We start from the raw sequence: 26,105 nt of genomic DNA, 5'->3' as shown, positions 1-26,105 counted from the left end.
TATAAATATCTCAAAGATGGATGTCAAGAGGATGGTGCCAGGCTCTTTTCAGCAGTGCCCAGCGACAGGATGAGGTGCAGTGGCCTTAAACTGAAACAGCAGAAGTTTCTCTTCAACATGGGGAATGGGGAAAAACTTCTTTACATTGAGAGTGGCAGAGCACTAAACAGGCTGCCAAGGGGCTTGTGGAGTTTCTCTTTTTGGAGACATTCAAAACCCACCTGGACACATTCCTGTGTCACCTTGTGTAGGTGACACTGCCTTGGTAGAAGGGTTGGACTGGGTGATCTCCAGAGGTCCCTTCCAGCCTTACCAGTTCTGTAATTCTATGATTTTCAGAGTGTGTGTAGCCAGCTAAAACAGCAAATTAACAAAAAGAAATTCAAAGAAGGCTGGAACATGAGCTGGGGGATGGGGGGTTGTTCCAAAACTAATAGAAATTGGTGCTAGTCCAGGAGAGCTTTGTTTCTCCTGCACAGATTAAGTGCTAAAGTTCTTTCCAAAGTAAACTCATAAGCTATACATGAGAAAGTCTGCTACATTTCCTTGCAGTTCTGCTGTTAAGGTACACAGAGCTATTTCTCTTTTCTTTTGCAATGTTGTGAATTTAAAGAAGCTAAAGTAAAAAACAATGTGTTCTGACGTCTGATTAGGTAGCAGTGTTCATATATTCTTGCAGAAGAGGCTGAGTGCATGGAAAGACCATGATTTTATTTCATGTGGTGATACAATTTTACACAACTTCCTTCAGTTTCAAAACCATTATAGGCTCCAAAGTACATTGGCTCCATCAGGGTGAAGGTATCCCAGACAGCCTCCACAAAGCAGTTCAGGGTGTCGGGTTTGGTCCCTCCTTCTGCTGCTCTGAGCATATGTAGAATGCTTAGGCCTTAGTTTCTATATTAATTTTGCACTTCCCATAATAAAGGTTTCAGAGGAATGGGTTTGTATTTATATGAGATTCTTATCTAAACAATGCAAGAATGTTGTACCCATCTCCCTTTTGTTCATCAAGAAATTTTGTGTTTCTATCAATAAACTCATAGAGAAGATAGTTTGAAGGGGCTGTGTAAATATGGAAGATGTTTTTCCCTTTATTCATGCAAAGAAGAAAAAAATGCATAGATTGGAATTAGATATAATATTACATTGAAACTGTTTTTGAAAAAAAAAAAAAGTGATGATGTATCTGGATTTCAGGAAGAGCACAATACCCATACAGACATGTTACCACACAACTTCATTTTGCACATAAAATTACGTTTACCTATTTAAAGGAAAAAAGGATAGAAAATAATTTAAGTGACAAACAGCATTCTCAATCAAATACCATGTGTTTTCCATTATCTTTTAAGATATGCTCTTTTAGTAAGCTACATTATAGAATTGATTGAAAATTGACTTTTATAAGGCTCAATATTTTCTGCAATACATGCAACAGTGCTCTATAAAATCTTTCCTGAAGGTTATCTTGATGTGAAGTGAGGTAGGTTGGAGACAGACTGAAGTTCCTTGGTTTTGTTTTTCAAATATTCTGATTTCCTCAAGTGATACTCTACAGGAATTTAGAAACAGTATTTGACTATTCTATAAAAGCTTTGTTGTTGTGTGTTTCCACTGCACATACAGGTGTATTAATTTTCATGTTATTCAAATGCTAAAGCAAAACCCATACCCATTTAAAGGCTTCATTTACACTAGGAAGTGATAAGATAGGGATAAAACCAAATATATCCATTAACTTCCTTCATTATACAGATCAGTTTATCAGGTGCCTAATGTCCCAATCTAGGTTTAAAAGGTTTTTTAAAAGAAAATGGCACTATGTGCCATTTCTTTGTTAACTGTCAAGTCTGCAGTAAATTAATAATGTTGAGTCTTAATCATTTAACTGTTGGTTTTCCATTTAAAAGTGACAAACAGTATTCAGTTTTAAACCACCAAAAGCTTGTTGTTTTCCATTATTCATTCTGGTTAAGAAATCTCATGGTGCATTATGCTTTTAAAAATACATAGGATGCAGTGTCCTGCTAGGTTCAGAGGCTTCCTATTTCAGGGAGAACTGCTGAGTTTCTTATTTAATGTAGAAAAACTGGTCTGTTTTTCTTCCTAACAAAGGAATTTAAATATTTTTTTTAAAAGTAGATCAACAACTTACCTTGAGATTTCAGACATCTTTTGTAAAGATTCTTCATGGTGAAATGTTAACCAAATCTGAAAGCTTGGAATCTTGCTATCTAATAAACACTGGGCTCTAGAAGAGAAGGAAAACAAATCCTGGTCCATGGATCAAGCCATCAAATGGTATGCTGATTTTTATTTCAGGTAATACTTTCAACTAAGTAGCCAGCCTATAAGAGTATTTTTCTAGGAAGTACTGAACAGGCTGCTTCTAGGATGAACAAAATTGCTAGAGAAAGTGGTATTAATGAGGTTGAAATCTAATTGTTTATTGCCAGCTATGAGGAGGTAGTGTGTATAATTTCATTCTAAGTTATAGCCCAGAAATAAATATTTCTCCTCCTGTGTGCTTTCAGGCACAACATCACAAAGCTTAACACTGATGCAGTGATAGAGCTCAGTAACAGTTGGGATTCACTTGGCTTTTAAGTCTTCTTAGAAAGTCCAAATTTTGCATTTGTTTAGCACAAAAGCCATGTTTGTGCATGCATGCATCATTGTGCTGAAAGGAACTGGTCCAGATGGAAAAAAGCTGAAGATCCTTCGACTGTAGATTGTACTGGAACATGAGTCAGGCTTCTCTCTCTTCTCAAATGCGGCACACACAGCAGATGATTTGGAATCCACCTTTCTTGAATTGTCCATCTGGAGTTTAACTTTTAAAATTTCAAACTTTATTGTCCATTCAACTCTTGTTCTCCCTATAGGTGAAAATGGCATACACGTTTACATTTCCCCTTGCCTCTTACCTGGCATGCTGGGGTGTGGCGGTTTGCAGGGGTCCCAGGACAAGGGAAAAGACGAGAATCTGACTCCATGCTTCAGAAGGCTAGTTTATTATTTTATGATATATATTAAAACTATACTAAAAGAATAGAAGAAGGGATTTCATCAGAAGGCTGGCAAGGAAAGGAAAGGAATCATAATAAAATCCTGTGACTGACCAGACAGTCCAATACAGCTGGACTGTGATTGGCCATCAATTAGAAACAACCACATGAGACCAATCACAGATCCACCTGTTGCATTCCACAGCAGCAGATAATTATTATTTACATTTTGTTCCTGTGGCCTCTCAGCTTCTCAGGAGAAAAAATCCTAAGGAAAGGATTTTTCATAAAATGTGTCTGTGACACTGGGGTACCTCCCTTTCCCCTAGAAGTCTGTGTAACATACCATACTTAATTCCGAAAGGAAAGAACCCCATTCCTTTTATGATTGGGCAGACTTAGTTCCATGCATTTTAACAAGAGTGATCTCTCTTTTTCATACTCTCTCAGAGGAATATTCAGCAGGCAAACCAGCAGATCTGAAGTAATGTGGTCACCACCACAATGGTTATGTGCCTTGGTTGCTTTTACACAAAAAGTACTTGATCATGTGTACATAAACACACAAACTCTGTGTGTCCCCATCTCGTGTAGGACGTAATCACTCATCTTCATCCTGCTTTTCCCAGGCCTCTTTCTCAGCAAATTACTCTCTAAGTAAGCTCATCCATCCTTTTCTTTACTGAAATTGGGCATGTGTGGGAATTTAACCTTCTCCCTACTACATCCATTCATGCAAACTGTCTCAAAAGGGTACATGGTCTCATGGGACTCACTAAATTTTGTTTTTCTCATAAAAAATTGTGATTTGAAGGTATTGGGGAAAAAAGGAATTTTTAACCCAGTTAATTTATTGCAAACTACCTGTGTCCTAAAATTTGGCTTGACAAGATAAAAGGTCTTTTTTCATACATACCCAAAGATTTTAAGCTAAAATAGAAAGGGAATGGCTATTCAAATTCTAATACCACTGCCACCAAGGAAATTCTTATCCATATTCAAAAGATAAATTTCACTCTGACCTCCTCCTGAACTGGTTCTGCATCAACCATAATTATAGCCTTCAATCAACTTTGGGAAATACGCCATTATCCTGAGTTTATGAGTATCTGGATATTCTATATCCTATCTGAATTCCATATCTGTTATTATTATTATTGCTATTACTATTCCTTATCCTATCTGAATAATGCACTTAACTTTGGCATCTTATATATCCAGAGGTAGTTCGTGAGAACCATCTGTCAACACTTTATTTCCAAATGTGTATGAACACTGAAATACAGAAAGCTGAGATACATCTTAATTTCACTGGCAACTAGTCCTCTCATTCAAGGAGGCTCCACCCTGACTCATTGTTTAAGAGTTGTTGCTAGAAGCTACTTGTGTTTTCCATGAGGTTAATTGCCAACCACACTATTAACCTTTTAACTGTTTCAGTCTATGAAGATTTACATTCCCCTTACATTTCACAGAGATGCACACTTAGCAATCCTGATGTAATTAATTTTATATCCAGGTATTGAGCCAAGACACTAAGTTTGGAATTCTACTGATTTAGGGAGAAAAATGGATGTTGTGCAGAAAGCCCAAGCTACTGCTGGCACGCACTATAAATCCCACAATACTCGTCACTGATGTGTTTTCTCATCTCTATGTGAACACTACAGGTGTTACATGAAAGTATGTCAGCTTGGGAGTTAGGAAAGTTAATTAGAGTGGCATAAAAATAAATTTCACTGATCCACAATAGAGTTCAGGCATCCTCTCATGTGGATTGACCTATAAATCTGATGAATGTTCATTTGAACATTTGCCTGCACCTCACCTTTTACATTACTGTTCACAGACATTTCATCTTTCTGCCATGTCACACCACTCTTCTTATAGTGTTCATGGGTTGCAAATCCATTTATTCTCTCTACCACCACATCAGATGTACTCAAAACTAACATGCTCTAATAATATTTTTAAAGAACGTCGATGGTTTTTTTTTCAATCCCAAACAATTTCTTTCCTTTACTGTGAGTCTTCATTGTTTCATTTCAGTTGTTTCTTGGTGCCCAGCCCAAAATTCTGTCCTAGAGAATCGTGTTTCCCACAGAGCACCTATGACTGAAATTCCTGCTTCACATACTGCAAACCAAAGCACACCATGTTTCTAGTCCCAGGAACTTTTCCAGTCCCCTCTCCCTCTCTGCCTCTTCTCTGCATAAGCAGAATTAAGTGGGAGTTGTGTATTTGGAAACTCAACTTCAAAATATCATCCAAGAAGCCAAATTCAGGTTCAGGTACAGGTACTTACAGCTGTTTGTGTTAAATGCAGGTGTCTAAGCTCTCATTACAGCCAGCAGGAGATTTCCTGTTGGATGAAATAAAAACAAATAGTACCTGCAACATGTTTTTAATCATGACATTCAGCCCAAGTACTTTAGTATGTATTGTATTTATTGTATTTGTTTGCATGTATTACTGTAAGTAAATACAATTTGCATTGTATTTACTATCTAATTTACTGGGAATGAGCACAGTGAACTCCATTAATTATTTCAATTTTAATTTTTTTAAGCTCTTGGGAAAGCTCAGGAAAAAAGTAACCAGGAGGGAGAGAAAACATACATGCCAAAGGATGTTCTGCATCGATGACAAAGAAAAAACCCATAGAATATTCTTGGTGCTTTCTGTCACTATGACAACAAAGACACAGAGACAGAAAATTTGCAATGTGAACAGCAAAGGTAGATTTTGGGGCTCTTGCACAAGCCATTAGTGGGATGAACGTGCAGCTTCAGCCTCCCATATGAATTTTGCTGCTTGTGGCCATGTCCCCAGCACACATTCTAGGGTTAATTTATTTAGCTGACAAGGTCTGGACCTTGCAGCCTGAAGCTGTAGAGTTTTGTAGGACCAAAGCATCTTCAGAGTCCCAGATCTCTAGCCAGGGAATCTTCCTCCTTCCATTTAGACACTTGGGGCTACAGGGAGATCTCCCAGTCCTCCCAATACCTTTAACAGCTGTGGGACTGCTAACAGGAGACCTCGTCTGACTTGTTACCCTGAAAGGAAGGAAGGGAGGAGAGGAAAGAGGATCATGTGCTCCACAAGTCAGATATGTTCCAGGAGTGGTGGAAGAGTCTGACTCTGTGCCAACCACCCAGGTAAACAACAGGACAGATTTTCCACAGCCACTTCCAGAATGAATATTTGCTAAATCAAAATGTGGGGAATGCTTGCCCTGGAGATTTCCCTGTACATGCAGGAAACCACCTCCTGTCTTGTGACAGGCATTTAAGATTGCATTGCTCTTTCAGGCCCTTTCTGGAAGCTCTTCTGTGCAGGGTAGCTATGGCACATCAGCTGCACAAACTCTGCTTGCTTTTTGCTGCTACTGCTGTCCACAGTGTTGGTTCAATTAGAATGGAAAAGCACAAAAAAAAAAACCAACAAACAACCTTTACAGATTTCATAAGATCAGAAGAGTTTTTTAATCTGTCCTTTTAAAGCCATGCAAATGGGAGGCTCTCTCCACATTTGCTGTAGTTTCCCTTGGTCCCCACTCTTGTTGCTATGGGTTTCCTAGTACCTTCCAATAGGAAGGTCCCACCAAAGGATTCTCCTTTTATTACCTGATTCCCTGGAGATAATGTTTGTCCCGGTTTATTCATTCCTCATACATCTTACAAGACTGGAGTGTATCTCCACTTTTTTTCCAGTGACAGGTTCAGAGAATTATGGCAATAAATGGTAGGAGATTTACAAAGGATGACTTGATCTCCAGAATGCTGTGTGTCTTCTCACAAGTAGTGACAAGAAGTCTCTTATTGGACCATCTGGTTTTTAAATCCCAAGCTTGTACACTGTTTTTTCAATAAGCAGAGTTCAGGGAGGGCATCAAAGTGCAGTTGGTGTGCAAAGTTTTTTCCTTGTATCTAATTAGCTCTCTTACTATTCACTGCACATATTTGAGTGTCTTGTCCATTTGATTCCTGCCCAAGCCAGTTCCTTTGCAATTTGTTATGGCAATTGTTCTGTGTTTCATCAAGAACTCTGGTGGACACAAAAGGAGTATCCAGCCATAACAAGCTGAACGTTCCACTGCACCCTTTGGATAAAATCTAACTTACTATAGGCTAAAAGGATGACCATGGCCTCTGCTGGTATTTGTAGCACATTCAGCTTGAATTTTCAGCCCTAGAGTAATCCTGAAATCAAGAGTCTTTCTAATATTTATGGAGAGACCGGTGCTATTTTTACTGAGTTCCTAGGATTTGCATTAAAGTAAATGTTTCATACCAGAGAAAGTAGAATTTCTGGAGATACTTTAAGCCATCAGAAAGCAGAGTATGATTGCAATAGTGTTCCCTGAACCTATGAGTCATGTTAATGTTCATGGTGTAAAAAGAAGACAGGCTAGATTTTTTAGTAACATATTTTGCTCACATCTTGTAAAAACATGATATTGTGCAGCTTACCAATGGGATTCTGTAAAGTCTTGACTTCCTTTTCCCAGTTTATTCACATTTTCACTATATTTGCCACTAATAAATTTTTCAGCCCTGTGTTTTACCTCTGTTGCTCAGTTTGGGGTTTTTTTAGACTGCCTTAATTTTAATCAGAATTGGTTTACATAATTCACTAATAATTGCTATAATTATAAAGAAAAGACTCATTGTCAATTTATGTAAAAAAAAATAATTGCTCTTGCCTGTATCCAGTCATTACTATTTTATTCTTGGTGTGTTTCAAAAATCTCCCTAACTTACCCTGGAGAACTTCTGCAAATAACAGCTTTGAGTCTTAGTTTTCTTATTTTTTCTCAGTACATTACTATGATTTTACAGAGAGTTTCTGATTCTGTACAAGTTCTGGTTCAGACCAGTTGCTCAATAAAGGTCTCAGATTTTTTGACAGACCCAGTTCATGTAATCTGTTCCTGAAAGCCAACTGGTTGTCATTTTGTAGCCCCTCCAGACTTCATAACTGGCAGAAACAGGTACAGCTGATACTAAGAAAATTTCATGCCATAGTGCCAGAGTTAGTTCTGCTCTCACTTGAGTTATGTGCACATGATAATGATTCCCTATTTAGATTCCTTTGTACATCTCTTCTTACTCCTTGAGATTTAAAGTAACAGAATGACAGAATGAATTAATTTGGAAAAAGCCTCTGAGATCGAGTCCACCATGTGACCAAACACCACCTTGTCAAGTAGACCATGGCACCAAGTGCCACATCCAGTCTTTCCTTAAACATCTCCAGGACAGTGACTCCAACACCACCCTGGGCAGCCCATTCCAATGCCTTTTCACCCTTTCTGTGAAAACTTTTTTCCTAATGCCCAACCTAAACCTACTCTGGTGCAACTAAAGACTGTGTCCTAAACATGTACTCTAGAGTGTTGTTCTGGACAATTTTGGCAACAGGCAGAAGGCACTAGGTCAGGAGAAGTTAATTCCTGGAGTAAAGGTCCTTCCTTCACTAAAATACTGTCTTCTGCCTTCCCAGCCAGACTCCCAAAACACAGCTATGCCAGTGAGTCTCAAACACCTTGCAGAGTTTATCCACAATCCTCAACATTTGTGTGAGAGATGAGCGAGTTTGGTCCTCTGTTCTCATTAGATCCTTCTGGTCTTGTCCAAGCTTTTGCATAAGTTGAAAAAAGGAATTATCAACACTAGCCCCATATTAATTTATAAACTTTCACACTGACAGCATCAGAAATAACATGTATATGTGTGTGAAGGAGGTGCTCTGTGGTACAATTTTTGCTAGAGCCATAATACTTCACTGATTTACAATTCCTAGGAATCCCACCCTATCCTCATATTTAGGACAGATATTTTAAGAAAATTCAACCTCTTTCCAACCTGCTTTTACCTTCAGCTGTTGTAATGCGAAAGCACACATTTGCTCTAGTGACTTACTTTCCTTCCTTATTAATTTCTTCAGATCTAAATGCCATCTGTTCTTGACATTTGCTTGAAACTTAACTGGTCCTGCTGAAATTTGCCCCAGCTTCTTAGCATTAGTCAAAACAAAAGTATTTTCCATGGAGTGAGCATTCTTATAAAAGCCAATGTTGTATTAATGAATATATTTTACATAATGTAGAGGAAATAACATTTCTGACTCTATTCATAATAAAAGTCTATTCCTAATATGATCCACTTCTTCCATAAACTCTGATACTGCTAGCCAGTGCAAGTGTATCTTTGAGCAAAGATTTCTGCAGAATGAATAAAATCTGCTCAATGAATAAAATGCTCAGATCTTCAGTCTGACTTCTCACTGCTTGACTCCAGCCAGTGCCTAAGGTTCTGCTTTGACACAGAACACAGCAGCAATCACAAAAGTCAAAAGCCTCATGTTACTACTAGCAAAAAAAGCAGGTCAGGAACCGTCCTTTGGCACAGGAACCAGCTGGCACAACATGGCTTTCATACACACAACTAAACTCTTATCTCCTGAAATAGGTCAGTTCCACACAGACAGTCTGCTGGGAATGGCCCCGGCACACACAGACCCTTGAGCTGTGCCACAGGGACTGCTCTTTGTTAGGACAGCACCACACCAGGACACCACCACCCAGGGGACACTGCAGAGGATCACCAGTGCAGTGCTTTAATCCTGAACACCAGACCCATTTAGTTTACTGCTATAGGGGTAGCTATAGGGATAGAGAGCAAAAAATGCCTGCAGCACCAAACAGAACTGAAATCTAAATTGTATGTTTGATTGCTGCCTCCCTTGTGCTTCAGAGACTTCTTTCAAAGCTATTTTTGACAGTATCTCCAAATTAAGGCATCCTCTTGCTCTTTCATGTAATCATTAATTGGCCCTTTTCCCTGGACAATCAAACAGATCTTTTCAACCAACACTGAAAATGTTCTTGTGAGGTTCTGAAAAAAAATATGAAAAAACAGTGATCTATCTGAATCTGCACTTTCTGTCTGTGGTCCCCTGTTTTGCAGTGAAGTGTTACAGGGTCACTCTTCCCCACAACATACTGGAGCACATCTCATGGAGAACAGCCCATGGCTGCTGCTCAGTTGACTTGGTTACCTACTTGCATCTCAGGTTATGTTTGATCCACATTTTGGGCTAAGCTGCCAGATACCAAAATCTTGTTTCTGTAAGCCATTTCCTGACACTACTCTGGGTCATTGGGCTTCAAGAAAAAGCATTTCAGGTTATTAGGGAGCCAAATGTACACAACATATCTCTGTCATCTGGTATATTTCTCAAAATCAGAAGCCTCTAGCTCAAGAAATAGGAAGTGTACTAAATATGTGCCTGCCCCACTTTGTCCTCAGCTCTGGAATATTTTTCCTGAAAAATTTAGTGTCTGAAACTTGCAGTATCATGAACTGCATATCCCTGTTGCAGCAGGGATGGAGAGAGCAGCATTGAAGACTGCTGACTGTGTGAGTAAAGATTGGGAAAGCCTGTGGCCAGTTAGGGACACACCTTGGGTGCTTCCTACTAAGCACACATCTCTGCAGCTGCCGTTTCTCATGTGTTTGTACATGCAGCACACAAAAGCACATGCTCTGCACAGTTTTGCTTAAAAGCAAAGGTTTTAATGCTTGGGGGTACCTGAATAAAAAAGAAAATACCTGTTGTTGGTTGGCATGTTGCTTTTTTTTCCCCCTCTTTTTGTAATGGGAAAACAGATCCACTTCCAGCTGTTCAATTGTCTGATCAAGATGTAAACACAAAAAGTGCTGCTACCTACGTATACACATTACAGTAAAAGCAAAACAAAACACTGGGAGTCAAACACTGAAACACCAGGAAACATCAGAACTGAGGCTGCAAAACTTCACGTAGCACACGGTGTTCCTCTCTGCTATTGCAGAACCAGGGAATTGTTCAGGTTGGAAAAGACTTCCAAGATCATCAAATCCAACCTTAGACCCAGCACTGCTACTAGACCATGTCCTGAAGCGCCACAGTTCCCCAAAAGATGAAGCGATACTCCTACAGGTAGCAACAGCTTTCCTGGAAATAACCACTTTTCACTGAGAAAGGCACACAAAGCCCTCACTGCGGAGAGCCCTCCCTACCCTACAGGGAGCACCTGTCCTCTGTGGCCCGCGGCGAGGAGCGGCGGTGCCTCCCAGCCCTGACAGGTGCTCGAGGTGAGCGCGCCCGGGGCGGGGACGAGGACGAGCCCTGCGCTCCCGTCCCTCCCTCGCCCCGCCACACAAAGCGCCCCGCCGCCGCCCGCGGAGCCCGCACGGGGCGGGGGATGCCGGTGCCGGGCCGAGGACCGGAGCCCGGACAAAAGGCAGCCCCGCTCCGCCGCCTCCCGCCCGCGGGCGGGGCCCGGCGGCGCCTCCCCCGCACTCCATCCCATCCCATCCCGCGCCTTCCCTCCCCGCCGTGCCGCGGGCCCCGGCGGGAGGCGCTGCCCCACTCGCCCGGCTGAGCTGCTGAGCGCCGGCGGCAGCGGCCACCTGGTCCTGCGGGCAGGGCGGCGAGGTGAGTGAGGCGGGCGCCTCATGGCCGCGGGAGCCGGGCGGGGCGGCGGGGCCGGGCCGGGCCGCACCCCGGGGCAGCCGCGCGTGAGGGGCGGCGCGGCCGCTCGGCGCTCCCCGGCTCGGCTCTGCCCTGCCGGGCGCCGTGCCGCTCCCTGCCTCGCTGGTTTGCCCCCTCAGTGTCGGCTCTGCCCTGCCGGGCGCCGTGCCGCTCCCTGCCTCGCTGGTTTGCCCCCTCAGTGTCGGCGGCGGTGGGTCCGGGCTGGGGGAGGAAGCCGAACAAAGGCAAGCACGGTAACCTGCCTGCAAACGAGCGGACAAATGAAAAACGTGGCGCTCGGCACGGGATGCCCTCTCCTTTGAGGGGCGTGGGGGAAGCCGCGGCTGCCCCTGCCCTGCCGTGGTTCCAGCAGGGCTTGTGCCCTTGGGGCTGCTTCCCCGAATTACATCCCCGAGTTGTAGCCCCCAACTGGAGAAACAAAGCGGTCCTCTGGTGTGAAAAAGGTGTTTTAGATGCGGGGTGTTGTTGGCTGGTGTTACCTGCAATGGTTAATCACAGGGACTATAAACGAGGATGTTTCTGCCTCTTGTGGCGTTTATTTCCCTTTGTATTTTATTGGGGCTGGACTATTAAAATAAATTTGCTGGTTATGTTTGTAGATTTGTCGATGGTTTTGTTGTTTTGGGTTTGTTTGTTTGTTGTGTGTGTTTTTGGTTTTTTTTTACTTCTGTTTCTTTTGTATCTACAAGAGGAAAGAGATTTAAGTGTTTGTAATCTAAAAACAAGAAATAAAGGTTTATTTAAAGATATTTTTAGCCAAAAACCTTGAAAAAGAATTTAAAACTTTATCTCGATAGACTTGGCAATGGCAAGAGCCTATTTGCTCTTGCAAGCCCTTTATTTCCTTTATAGAGCCAGTTTGATTTAGTGATTTCAGAATGACTGCAACTGTGACTAGCAGAGAAATAGAAAAACTCAGAAAGCAAATAAATAGAAGTATTTTTTTTTTCTTAAAGATCTTTTGTAGGTTACCTTTTAATGATAATCATAAGTCCTTTTTGGAGTTTATTAGTACAAACAGAGCTTTTCTGGCTTGGGGAGTGGAACAGTCAGTTTAATGTTCAGTAGCAAGCTCTGTGTTTATTAAAGGTACTTACCCTGTGCAAGTTTAGTTAGCATGTTGAAAGATAAATAATGCTATTCTGAACAGAAGAAAGCATCATTTTAGTAGGAGGGGAGAGGAAAAATATTTGTGGACCCTAATTCAAGAGGGTGCTAAAGCACATGTCTAATAAAGGCACAGTGGTAGGGTAGGGAATTGGACATTGTTTTTGTACTTGATGTTGCATGTCCTTTTCTTGTGTTTTGGGCCTGGCTGCTGCCACACAACCCTCTTGTCCATTCTTATCCCTTCTGTAGGGAGGTCTGGGTCATGCACATGATTTTTTTTTTTTTTTTTTTTTGTGTTGAACTTTGCAATTCTTGGGTTTCAGATGGCTTCCAGAAGTGATATGCTTCACTGATTTGGCACTGGACTGTACAAAAGTAATTACAGAAGTTGTGTGGAAAAGCCTTTTTTTTTTTTTTTTTAATGATGGAGGTCTGTAAAATCAGTCTTGAAGGCAGCCACCTGTGTGCAGTGATGAGGCTTTGTAGGAGCTTCAAAATAGCTACCAGATTTAATCGTCTTAAAACATACATCTGCTTGAAACTTCGAACACAGTGCTCCTTTCACAATTAAAGCTGCCAGTTGCTGTTTCTAACAAAATTACACTGTTGGGTAAATCTATAACAACTTCATTAGGTTGTTAGGTTGTTAGGATCATTCATCATGGTTACTTAAAGGAAATTAACTCTGAGTAGATTGGAAGAGAACTTACCCCTTCTTTCCTAAAGCATTACCTTTACCTTGCACTTAGGTTCAACAAATTCTGCAGGCACAGGACATGAGCAGCACTCTCCATCTCTGTAGACAGGCAGTTGAGGAAGGTTTCTTGAGCCTTAGGAAACCTCAGCCATGCCTTTTTTTCCTTCTGTGTGTGTAATGGTAAAAGACTGAATGCTGAAGCTACAAGTCTTGAGGGTTTTCTTGGTGGGTTATTGCAAACTGCTTTTGATCTGCCACAAGCTGGGTTTGGGGAGGGGTGGGGGTGGGAGGAGGAAGAGAAGGGACATGTGGAGTAGATGTTCTGTGAGGCCTTTGAAACTGGACACCTATTATGTGTTTGTCAGCAAGTTGGTGGTATGAAGTGACCCAAGTGATCTCTCAGGGACCTGTGTCCTCTAAGCTGAGCGGAGCACGTACTCCTGTTTTACGGTCACTGAACAAAGGCACTCTCCTTGGAGCTTTCTGCAGAGAAAGGTCTTAGATGTTCCAAGTTTTGATTTCAAGAGAAAACTGCTAATACTGTGGTGCTTGTTCTCATGATAAATAAATTAAAAACCAGAACACGCCACGTACTCCCTGACCTTCAGAAAGCAGCATGTATTTTTCTTCTTTCAACTGAATTAGTCTGGGAGTTGGGATTTGTGTGCTTGGTCACAAGTACCTCTGAGTTAAACAAATGGGATTTGTGTAGTGTCCTCATTCTGGTGGGCAGCATCTTGTGTTTGTCACGGCTTTGTGCATGGCATAATGCATGGGTGTGATGGGAGTTTGGATTTATCATGACAACAACTTGAACAAGGGGAGATTTGTCAGCCCCTTGAAATAAGGGGTCAAGTACAAAACCACCTCATTCTCCACAGAGTACCGTATAGCACTATCAGCTTCTATTGTGTTTCAGGCTTGATCTAAAAATGAAACCTGGCTTGTCATTCTCTGGGGTCTTGGAAAAAATCTGTGAAATGTGATCTGAGTGAAAATAGATACAGTGAACTGTTCTAGAGAAGTATAAACTGCTCTTCATGCTGCATTAGAAGACACCATGTTCAGGCCAGTATTTTATTTGACGTCTCACGGATGGAAAGAGAAATAAGTGGGAAAGAAAGCTGGGGTTGTGGGGGCTGTGTGAGGGGGCAGGAGGAAAAGTTTAGATATCTAATTCCAAAAGCTCCGTTTTCAGGAATGTAGGTGGTTTGGTGGGAGTTTTAAAGCTAAGAAAATTATGCTTTTACTAATAATGATCCCTAGGCAACTGGAATTCTATAATATGGAGGTTTTCTCACACTTATGTTAACACTCTCAGACTGACTTCTCTTATACTTCTTCTCTTATTCTCTTTCAGTGGTTATACTCACTGAAAATATGGAAGTCTTGCATTCAGCATTAGACATCACTTTGTACAAAAGGAACAACAAGCCACTTTTCAAATTCCATGCTGTATAAAAGTTGAAAACCCCATTTTTTCCTGTTTGCAAAGGGGAAGTGTGGCATGTATAAGGTCCAGGTTTCTGTAGGACGTGAGATGCAGCTCAGGTGAGGTTGCTTACAGCCAGTTGCTTTGTCCATAGCCCATTTCATTCCTGCATGGAGCTGGTGTTTCCTTGTCCTCGTGTTCTGCTCAAACAGTCCATGGGTGGCTTGGTGAGCACTGGGCCTGTAGCTCTGAAATGGAAGAGAATTTGGCTGAGTACTTGAAGCTCTTCCTGTACCTGTGTGCAGTGGGTAGAGTCAGGCAGTAGAGAAGGTTGCTCAAGGCTTGGGAACTCAGCTACCCTCTGTCATCCTAGGTTTATCTTTTTATTGTTCTTGTTAGAGGTCTTAAAATATAGTGCACAATTCAGAGTTGACCAACAAAAGAAAAACTTCTTATGGCTTTCTGCCCCAAAAGGAGGAAGGAAGACACCTGAGTGACTTCATTTAAATTTGTAAGCATTTCTCAAAGGAGTGGCTACCTATAGGATGAAAAGTTGAATAAATAAGAAAGCATTTCTCTTATGAAACACATTTGATTTTTTTCCTTTGTAGAGGCCTCAGGTTAGCTCTTGCTTAACAGTCTAGCATTTTCTTTGAAATTTGTGTTTTCTACATCAGCCTGTTAATGACTTTTAATGCTTTGTGAAAGGCTTTTAAATACAAATTGAGACCCTTTATCTTGAAGGACTGCTTAGTATTCAAGTTAAATGTTGATCACACTGCAATTCCAAATGAGAAAAAATTAGTCTTAAAACATGTCAGAGTATTCTGCATGCCCTAGAGAGAGATTAGAATGGGGCTCTGTTGCTGATTTTTCATCTTCATCTTTCTGAAAAAAATGTAAAAGGACTGGGAGAAGGGCGGGTGTATAGAAATACAATATCTCTATAGGAAGATCTTGAGTCATTTCATAGACTTTACTGAAATCCTGAAGTGTTTTATTATATTTATTTTGTGACTCATTCTTTGTGGCACTCTGTTGGTAATGTATACAAAAGTGGGACTTTTCATTATCCAAACTCAGGCTGATCTGCAGTTGCCTTGGACTCTCTGGAGTTGAAGTAAGGGACTGATGAGCCTCAGAGGATGCCCATCTCTCTTATTCCAGGGAATGCTGAAGTCAATGCTGGGTCAAGTAGGTACTTAACTTAAACATCTCAGTTTCATATCTGATCTTGGATGGGAGTAACCTGGGCTATAATGTGTGTCTGATGTATTTTGCGCTTTCCCCTTGCATTGGGAGATGGAAAGAATGGCTGACCAGCATTGCAAAGCATAAAAATTGGGAAGAATGCTGCAGACAGACACATGCACCTAAAATCAGATTCTCACCAGAGCAATATTGGTGGTTAAAATATCATTCAGTGTATTTTAATCCATCCTAAAATAAAGAGATATTATTATACAGAAACTGGTGTCCAGTTCAGTCCAATTGTCCTGCAGAGACCTGCATGGATGAACTCTTACACCATCATCTGGACTCTGCTATCTCTGTTGAAGTGGATGTACTGATCTTGGTGAATTACTACATTTAAAGCTGCTATCCAGGCTGGATATTAAACAGTTTTTCTTTAAGGGCATTGGCATTAAGTGTCATGGTGTCAATGGAAAATAAGTGTGTGAAATCTTAGTAGGTGCTGAATTAGTAGTGGTTTTCCCCACACAAATACATTTTGTTTCTTGGTGACTTAAATGGAACAATGATGAAAGCACAGTAAAACGCTGCACTGATTAAATGCTGAGGGAGGTAATTCACAGGGCAATCTGAAAGTATCACACAAGTGGTCTTAGAAGTGAGATATATTTAAATGTTTGTGTTACACCTGACTAGAAATAATGCCCTTCACCAGGGAAATGGCTGAAGAAATTACATCATGTGTCAGCAACAGTGATCTAGTAACAGTGCATGGATTGAGGGTGATGGGGACCCTGGGAGTTGGGTTTAATTGCTCTGGTGAAGTGGCTGCAGAATGTGGATTTAAGTTGCTGAGATAACTGTGTGCCTTACGTAATCTGGTTACATTTGAAGATAATAATTAACTATTCTGGAATTAAAGGGGGATTTTGGATGGGAAACTGAAGTTCAATGAAATGTGTATGCAAAGTGATTCAAATAGGATTCTTGCTTTCAAAAACTGTTCTTTTGTCTGAGTTCCATAAGCATTGTTTCAGGAAGCATTTGCACCTTAATTAAGGAGTAATGTGGAGTTAAGAATTAAAGATATTAAGAATATTATTAATTAAGTACAGCTCATTGGCCTGCATGTAGAGAGGTCCTGGCTGCAGTGAAGTCTACCAGTGCCTTTGTGTCCTGACAAACGAATCTAGATTCTGCCCCTGCTTTGCCTTGGGTATTTCACCAACTTTGATGTCTGCAATCTAATTTAAAGCAAACAGAAAACTCAAACTCTCAAGCAGTATTGGTTCTAGCACATGAAACTGAGGTTTGGGAGCAGTTGTTCAGATCTACAAATGTCAAAAGGAGATTTCAGTCTTGGACTTTTTCCATGGTGTATCAGCCTAGTTTTATGCTGGCTGAGGGCATGACTTTATCTTTGGATGCTTTGAAATAATAGGAAAAGCTACTTGTGTCTTCAGTGTCACTGCAGTGATCCAAGAGGAGGTACCTCCATCAAGGATGCTTTGACTATTTGGAACACCTTGTGTTAGCTCATAAACCAAAAGAAAAAGTTAAGATTTTTGGGGGTTTCTTTTTTCCTCTCTTTTTTGTGTTTCCCTTTTTCTAGGCAATCTTGGTCAAGAAATTTTATGAATGTGTGAGCTGCCTCTCTTCATGGAAGTGTGACAAACATATACAGTGATGATCTCTCAGCCCTCATGTATTTTTCCCTCACTTTCTTTGCCCCTAGAGTTCCTACCATGTTTTCTCAAGATCTAAGTTCACATTACCATTCTTAAAATCAAAATGGTCAGTGGATCAGAAAATAATTAAGGATTAAGGTCATAAATGTGTGTCTTTAACTGCATAGAGACACCTTTATACACTGTTTGTGCATAATTATTTCTGGTAATCTTCAGGTGTTTCCATTCCTTAAAGAAAGCCAATAAATTTAAAAAAATGATTCCTAGAGTAATTTGCTGACTTCTGAAGCATAGATCCAGCTGCCTTTTAGTTCACCTTGCACAGGAGAAGGGAGAAAAACTTAAGTTTCTGGGATTCTTGTTTCCTGCAGAGAAGACTTGCCCATCTTTGCCCCATTTTTTGGGGTAAAAAGTGGAGAAATTTAAACTTTGCTAAGTGACTTTAAGAATTAAAATCTATTTAGTGTCTCAGATGTAAGGGTAATTGAAAGAATTCCCCCTGCTCCCACAGAATTAAAAAAAAATTGAATTGCTATGAAGTGTTTTTTAATGAAATCCCCTGTGCACACTTGTGCCTGTCACTGCACATGGCAGACAGTTGTAGAGGCAGAAGCAGCTTAAAACTGTGTCCTATTTGCTACATACATTATTTACTAGCAGAATGTGCATTAGTACAGCTGGCAGTGTTTGCCACTTTCTGTGTGACAAGGAGGATGTGTGCAATGAACCTGTCCACTTCAGCAGCTATAGAAAGAGTTGAGCAATTTGCTTTTAACTCCATTACCCATCCTCTGACAAACACTGCAAAGCCAAAGTCTGGAAATAGGCAAAGAGAACTGAGGAAATGGCAGTATGTTGCCTAAAATAAAACAAAATTGCTCTCTTTAAACTGGGGAGAAGGTGCACCTTGCTGTAATACTTGAAGGATGTTTCATCTGGAAATCTTCTCTTCTGTTGAAGCACTGCAGTAAGTGCCAGAGAGAGTACTTTATTCTTCATGGGTGATTCCTGAGGGATCTGGTGCTAAATAATGTGTCTTTTTTTTGCCTTTTTTTAAACAGATAAAACTTTTATATTAAGAAGGCTTTTAAAGTGGATTTTACTTTGTTCAAATCTACAACTGACACTTTGAAATGTAATACAGAGAATGCAGACCTGTTGTTAATATCCATGGTCTGCAGTGATTCTTTTACTCAATTTAATCAGCAGCTAGAAACAGATATGCTAGAAACACTTGGATTTTGATGCTTGCATGACAAATGAAGATTAGGTATCTGTTTCTTTTCTAAAAAGCATTAAATTTGCCCAAGGAGATGCATATTTCCCCTACTTGGGCCTGGTGCTTTCCAGATGGACTTGGAAAGGCCTGTCAGGTCCTTTGTGTGTGGAGATTTGGACCATTACTTTTCTTGCCTATATGCCTTCTGATGGAGAGTGGGAGCAAACCCATCTCTGGATGTGGTGCAATTTCCTGAAGAGTACAGGGGAAGCAAGGACAGGCATCCTGGGAAGATTATAGGGATGCAGTCCAGTTGTAGGGCTGTGGTGAGGAAGGCCAAGGTGAAACTGGAACTGAACTTGGCAAGGGATGCAAAGAGTAACAAGAAGGGATTCTATGGGTATGTCACCCAAAAAAAGGAAAGCCCAAGAAAGTGTACCCTGCTGGTAAGCAAGGCTGGCATACTGGTAACAGTGGATGAGGAGAAGGCTGAGGTGCTCAGGCTTCACTGGCAGCCTCTCTTCCCACACTTCTCAAGTAAATGAACTGCAAAATGGGGACCAGGGCAGCAAAGTTTCTCCTACTGTAGGATAAGATCAGGTTTGTGACCACCTGAGGAGCTCAAAATCATGGGACCTGATGAGGTTCATCCCAGAGTCCTGAGGGAACTGGCTGATGTTGTCAAACCATTCTGTATGATTTGAAAAGTCATGGCAGGTGAAGTCCCAGGTGACTGGAAAAAGGAAAACGTTGTACCCATCTTTACAAAGTGTAGAAAAGAGGACCCTGGGAGCTGCCAACCTGTTAGCATCATCTCTGTGCCTGGAAGATCATGGGACAGATCTTCCTGGAAGCTGTGCTCAGGCACATGGAGGGATAGGGAGGTGGTTAGGGACAGCCAATATGACTTCACCAAAGGTATGTCCTGTCTGATCAACCTAGTGGCCATCTATGATGGAGTGGCCACATCAAGTGATGAAGGAAGGGTTACAGATGTCATTTATCTGGACTTCTGTGAAGCCTCTGACTTGGTGCCCCACAACATTATTCTCTCAAAATTGGAGAGACTTGGATTTGATGGTGGACTGTTCTGTGGATGAGGAATTTGTTGGATGGTCATATAGAGAGGGTGGTGTCAATGGCTCAGAGTCCTGATGGACATCAGTGACAAGTCATGTCCCTCAGGGGTCTGTATTTGGGTCAGTGTTACTGAATATCTTCACTAATGACAATGGGATTGAGTGCACTCCCTGTAGGTTTGCAGATGACACCAAGCTGAGTGCTGCTGTTGACACACTGAAGGACAGGATGCCATCCAGAGGGACCTGGACAAGCTCAAGAAATGGGAATCTTGTGTGGTTTAACAAGGCCAAAGGCAAAGTGCTGCGTGTGAGGGCAACCACTGATATCCATCTGGGCTGGGGAATGAACTGCTCAGGAGCAGCCCTCTTGAAAAGGACTTGGGTGTGCTTGTGGGTGAGGCAGTGTCCAGGTGCTGCTGGACACAGTCCAGCCATTTCTGCAGCCCAGAAAGCCATTGGGTCATGGGCAACATCAAAAGCAGTGTGGGCAGCAGCTTGAGGGAGGGGATTCTGCCCTTCTCTCTGGTGAGAGCCCACCTGGAGAGCTGCATCCAGCTCTGGGGTCTCCAACATCAGGAAGATGTGGACATATTGAAGTGAGTCCAGAGGAGAGCCATGAAGATGGTCACAGGGCTGGAGCACATCTCCTGTGAGGACAGGCTGAGATGGTTGGAGTTGTATTGGAATAGGATCTCAGTATTGCCGGATGGAACGTGCCTGGGCTCGTCTGGCCTTGCTGCCTGACCAGAGGCGGCAGCTGAGGTGGTTTCACCTCAGAGACACCCCTGGCTGGCTGTATGTTGCAGCTGGCACTTGGAACAAGTCCAGGCAAGCAGGAACTCAGGTTTACCTCTAGTGGAAAGGCTTTAGGCAATGGTGAAGAGAAAAAGGAGATGGATTCTGCCGGAGGGTTTAATCCAGAGTTTTATTCCAGGGTCACAGATCTCTGGATCTTGTAACAGCTCCAACAGAATAAAGACCGCATGGTCCCCGTGTCTTTTAAGCCCCAGGGAGAGGGGGAGGGGAAGGGGCAGGTATGCCACCAACCAGGTAGGAGGGGGGAAGGCTCAGGGGACAAATGACACTTGGATGGCCCAATTGTCCCCAGGGCTGAGAGGCATCTTTTGAACTTCACCAATCAGATGATGGCCTTGCTGGCCTACTGAGATTGACGGACAGCTCTCAGCAGGAGGCAAGGGGAGGGGAAGGGAGAAGGTATTGGCACACCTGAGGGAGGAACTGGTATAGCTAAAACAGGATATTGCATCACACTGCAACAGAGTTGTTCAGTCTGGAATAGAGAAGGCTCCAGGAAGACCTTACAGCACCTTCCAGTACCTAAGGGAGCCTGTGGGAAATCTAGAGAGGGACTTTCAACAAGGGTATTTAGAGATAGAAGAAGGGGTAATATTTTTAAACTGAAGAAGGATTGCTTTTATATTAGATGTAGGAAAGGAGGGACTTTTTGTTTGAGGTTTTGTTTGTTTGTTTTACAATGGGACAGTGAGACATTGGAACAGGTTGCCCAGAGAAGTGGTAGATGTCCCATCTCTGGAAACATTCAAGGTCAGGGTTCTGCGCAAACTCATTGAGTTTGTAAGTCAAACTGTTCAATGATTCAACTTTGCAGAGTTCCCAGCTACCTTTAACAGTAGGAAAGATCATTTTGGAAAGATTAAGATGTTTCCTCATGTGGACAAAGTTTTTCAAGTTAATGCTGTTCTAGTTATTTCAGGAAGGGGCTGATTTTTGTTTATGTTAAAAAACAAACTTCCCTGTAGTTCTCTGGCATAAACTGAGAAGCTTGCAGGTATTTAAGGATGTGCTTGCTCTCTTACCTGCAGACACATATAACAAGCCTGGTAATTTCTAGCTCCTTCTAGGCTAAGGGAACTGTTGCTGCTTCCTTCTGCTCAGGAAGAGGGCAGCAGTGAAGGATCTGGGTGCTGTGTCAGAAACCAAAGCTGGTCTTCTTGCCAGATTTCAAGTGGCAAGATTTCATTCAGTTAATTTGTTTATGAAAACTTTGAACTGTAATTTCAGCCTCCCATATAAGAGCATTTGAAGTATCTTGTCCTTTTTTGTCATTATTTTTTTTCTTTAACTTTTTTTATAACCCATGTTCTGGTGTGTTCTTTCACCTAGGTAAACTTGGCTTTAGATAAACTTGGCTTTTAAGATAAATATTGACTTGTTCTGTGAAAAATACAGAGTGATAATTATTTTTTTGCCTTTATGCAGATCACCTGTGATTTGATACTTGTATACTGGGTTGTTTGTTTTTTTTAATCTTAGCTTCCTAACCTTTGATATAAGCATTTTGAGAAATTACAGGGAACTCAAATTTTTTACTTTGGGTACTATAACATGGATGACTGTTGTAAGCTGCATATGTTTTCTTCAAATAAAATCCAAGATATGATAATTTGTATGCAATTGTTATCCTTAGCATTTGAGCCCCTTCTTTCAAGTAGCTAGGTTTTTTCCTTATATTTTGCAGAAAATGATTTTCTGTTTGTTTTATTTCAGAAATCAGCTCACGGAGTTTTCATGTCTGACTATTGGTATCGGACCCTGCTCCTGTGCAAAGAAACTGGAAGCTGCAACTGTTTTGCAACAGCCAACCAGCCTAATGAAGAGAAAGAAGAAGATACCAGCCATCAGGTTGTGGTGTCAGATACTATGCAGCTTGTGCAAGATAAGCAAGAGGTGACAGAAATCATGGCAGGTGAGAAAAATATAGCATATTTTGAAACTGGCTGGCTGCCAGACTGTTAAGAAGAGGATGGATGGCTTCAAGAATTTTAGCATTTGTATCTCATCTCTAACAATGAGAGTAGGACAGGGAGCCCAGGAAAAGGAATAGCTGAGTATTCAGTGGAAGGGGCTGATGTCATCACAAAAACAAACATTTAATAGCAGCCAGTGAAAACCTGCACTTGGGAGGACTGATGCTTCTTGTAAGGAATTAAAATCATTCCATGAATTAATTGTTTAGCAAAAAATAGCCATCCCAGAGAAACCTGACCTACCTTCCGTAGGAAGGACTGGGTATTTGCACACCTTCCTATAGTTTTAAAATCATAATTTTGAGAAACTGTTGAGAAGCAAGTGAAAAATATCTCTGCACTATATCACATTACTTAGTTGCTGTGGACCATAAGCAGAGAAAAGTGTAGTGAATGCTAGTTTATGGTTGCTGGGATTAAGCATACTTTTTTTTTGTCTGTACAATCTGATCTTATATTTACCCATGCAGGAGGTTGTCACATAGTTCATGTATGAATAGAAGCTGTTCTGTGGTACTAGTGCACGTGGACAGTAATTTTATAATTTGATTAGCAGTTGCACCTGATGGCATTTGGTCTTTTTTAACAGATCTTCATTTCATTTTGAAAAATGTTTTTATAAAGCCTCCAAGGTAATTAAATTTAATTAGGTAATTTAATACCTAAATATATTTATGCAAACCTCTCGAAGCTGGAAAGATGTTCCAAAACTGGAAAGGTGGAATTCACTAAAATACAGTTTTGCATTTAATACACAATTATAAAACAGGATATGACTCCTTTGTCCTAGCTGGAATGAACTAATGATGTTGCTACTGCAGAATGATTCATAGTCTGCTCTGACTTAACAGGAAGCAGTGATTAGAGTAATCATTTTGCTTTTGTACCAGTGACGTCTCAGCCAGAACGAGCTTTCTTTTGAAGGCAACAAGGAAAGATGCAAAAAACCCTGCAGTAATTCCAGAGGATGATGTCAGGGTTGATCAGATATGATTTTCTTGTTGTCAATAACTAATAGAATAGGAGCAAGAAAATGTGGACTTGATTCCTGCAGAGAAGATTTAGACCTAATTGGGGCAGTTATTAAACAGACTACTTAAAGAGTTTGTGCAGTCTCTAGCTTGTTCTTAATGAAGTCTCTAGTGAAACAAGCCACTGCTAGAGGTGAGCTGGGTGTACTTGATTCCATCTCAGTGATTTAAGCCAGGCTTACAGCACTGTGCTTCTGTGGCAGAAGATACGAAAAAGTCCCAGGAATGCAGCCCTGGAGTAGGAAGTCAGAGGAAAGATGGTTCTCTATTGTGTCATCTACAGGTTTTCAACAAATGGGAAATTGCTACTTCCCCTCCCCAGAAATTCAGGGGAGAGTTGCGTTGGGTTCAAAGTTGCATGTTTAGTCTCTGCTGAAGTGTCAGTGAATCAGTGCTTGACTGGTTTATCGACAAAGGAAGCTTAGTAAACTGCAGGGATTGAAATGAAAGGCAGACCAGGAGCTGAGCTTGGAGGTGCACTTCATAAGCATGAGACTGCCTATATTAGCCTGCACATATTTGACTATGCTAATTTCATCTTTTAGCTGTGGCTGCTGCCCTTCTATCACTGCAGTGCATGTGAAAGGGACATGAGGCTTAGTGAAAGAGGTTCTGAACTAAGTTTCCTGGCCTGAGAAGTAGCAGATTTTTTTGTTGGGGATTTATCTATGACTGGCCTGACAGCTGAATTGCAAGCCATTAATTGAAACTGCAAAGCACATGATGACACTCTTTATCCCTGGAAAAAGTGGGATGTAGTTTTCAAAAAAAGGTATGTTTGTTTTCTTTTGCCTTGAAGACAGCAGTGTGTAGACTGGGAAAGGAGCTTTCCCGGAAACAGGCAGAGACCACATGAGAAACTTAGTGGTAGATAATTTTCTGCTAAAGTTCATAAACTGTAGTAAATGAAGTATGAAAGGTTTTCTGTGCCATGTTTAATACTGTTGGTGCTAATATTGAGGATTGACTGAATCATTGTTTGTGGATATTTTATTGGGGTTTGATTTTTAACAAACCATTGGTCTTAATTAATGCAATTTTTATAAGATTTCCTGACTCAAGGGACTGCTAAAAAGAGTCTGGTTTGAAAAGAGCTAACAGGGTGAACATTTAAAATGAGATGTTTTATTCTGGTTTAATACTTATTCAAATATTTATTTCAAGAAAACAAGGAAGTGTTTTTTTCTGTTGGTGAAGGGAGCCATAGTGCCTTGTTCTGTGAAACTAATCCTTAGAGTCTTCTCATGGGAGAGAGAGATACTGCCATGGAAGATTATGTTGGAGTCTTCTGTCTTGTTATTTTTGACTTCTGAAAGCAAATGTGAGGGGTGTTAATTTCCCATGCAGACTAATAATACTGTATGATGGAGAGCATCTTTCTGCTTTTATTTAAACCATATGTTGCTGTTGCTGAGGTTTTAATTCTCTCTCCCTCCCCAGGAACTCATCTGCTGTGCTGTTGATACTTTATTAACAGCAATATTTTTACTGCAGTGTCTTCCTAGAAGTTATAATTAATATCAGGTCTTCATTGTGTCTGTGAGTGCACACACACAGAGAAGATACTGCATCTTGAAAGCTTTAAGAGTTGAGCTTGAAAGTAATACATGAACCAGCATGCAAAATTTAGCTTGGGGTAGAGCACAAGTGAGATGGGAACATCATAGCATCAGACCAACTTGTGTGTCCTCTTGCCTCAATTCAAATGGTGTGTGTTATTCAGACTTCCCTCTCCTGTCTTCAGCAGAGCCTGACAAATGGAAAGATACTGGAATTAATGGAGGCATGGAAGGCAATAATGAGTCTTTACCAATAATCATAAAAAATTAGAATTTAGTATTTCTATATTTTCTCAGTGCCTGTTTTGTTGTTCTACCTGTGTGGCATTGGACTTCAGGAGTGATGTGCTTGGAGGCCTATTTACATACAGCAATTGATATTTATTTTCTCTCTCCCTTCAAATGGTTTGACACCTTTTCTTTATTTGTTTGGATTTTTTTTCCCTGTTCAGTTCATGTCTGTTTGGAATATAATCTTTTTCTGCAGGGGTTTTTAGCCTCCTGCCATGATGCAGCAGAGGAAACTTCTGGTGGTCTCAAGATCTGGTAGTGTTACATCTTGGGAGCTGTAATTGCTGAAGTAGTAGGAAATAGCCATGAGGGTGCTACAGTCAAAGCTTTTACAAAAGTAAGGGACTATCATGACTCTGCCCAGGTTTTGAAGAATCCAAGAATGCAGGTAACAACTGACTGAAGTCTGAAGTCTCCTTAATCCAAGCTTATCTAACATGACATACTTAAGGAGTAGGAAA

At 41.2% G+C, this 26,105-nt stretch overlaps 1 protein-coding gene across 4 annotated transcripts in view; it reads left to right on the top strand.

Annotated features, from left to right (window-relative positions):
• Positions 1 to 22,509: 22,509 nt before the first annotated feature.
• MCF2L (MCF.2 cell line derived transforming sequence like) overlaps positions 22,510 to 26,105 on the top strand; it is a 146,000-nt gene continuing 142,404 nt past the window's right edge. For 2 of the 4 annotated variants that reach the window (XM_066545302.1, XM_066545300.1), the window contains exon 1: positions 22,510 to 22,702. In XM_066545302.1, coding sequence (XP_066401399.1) covers positions 22,525 to 22,702 — 178 coding nt within the window. In that variant the 5' untranslated portion in view covers positions 22,510 to 22,524. The remainder of the gene's footprint in view (positions 22,703 to 26,105) is intronic. The other 2 variants (XM_066545306.1, XM_066545305.1) reach the window with 1 other exon arrangement.

The sequence above is a fragment of the Molothrus aeneus genome, chromosome 2 (assembly GCF_037042795.1).
Source record: "Molothrus aeneus isolate 106 chromosome 2, BPBGC_Maene_1.0, whole genome shotgun sequence".
NCBI lineage: Eukaryota > Metazoa > Chordata > Aves > Passeriformes > Icteridae > Molothrus > Molothrus aeneus.
Note: the sequence above shows the minus strand (reverse complement) of the source record. Positions and strands in the feature narration are given on the sequence as shown.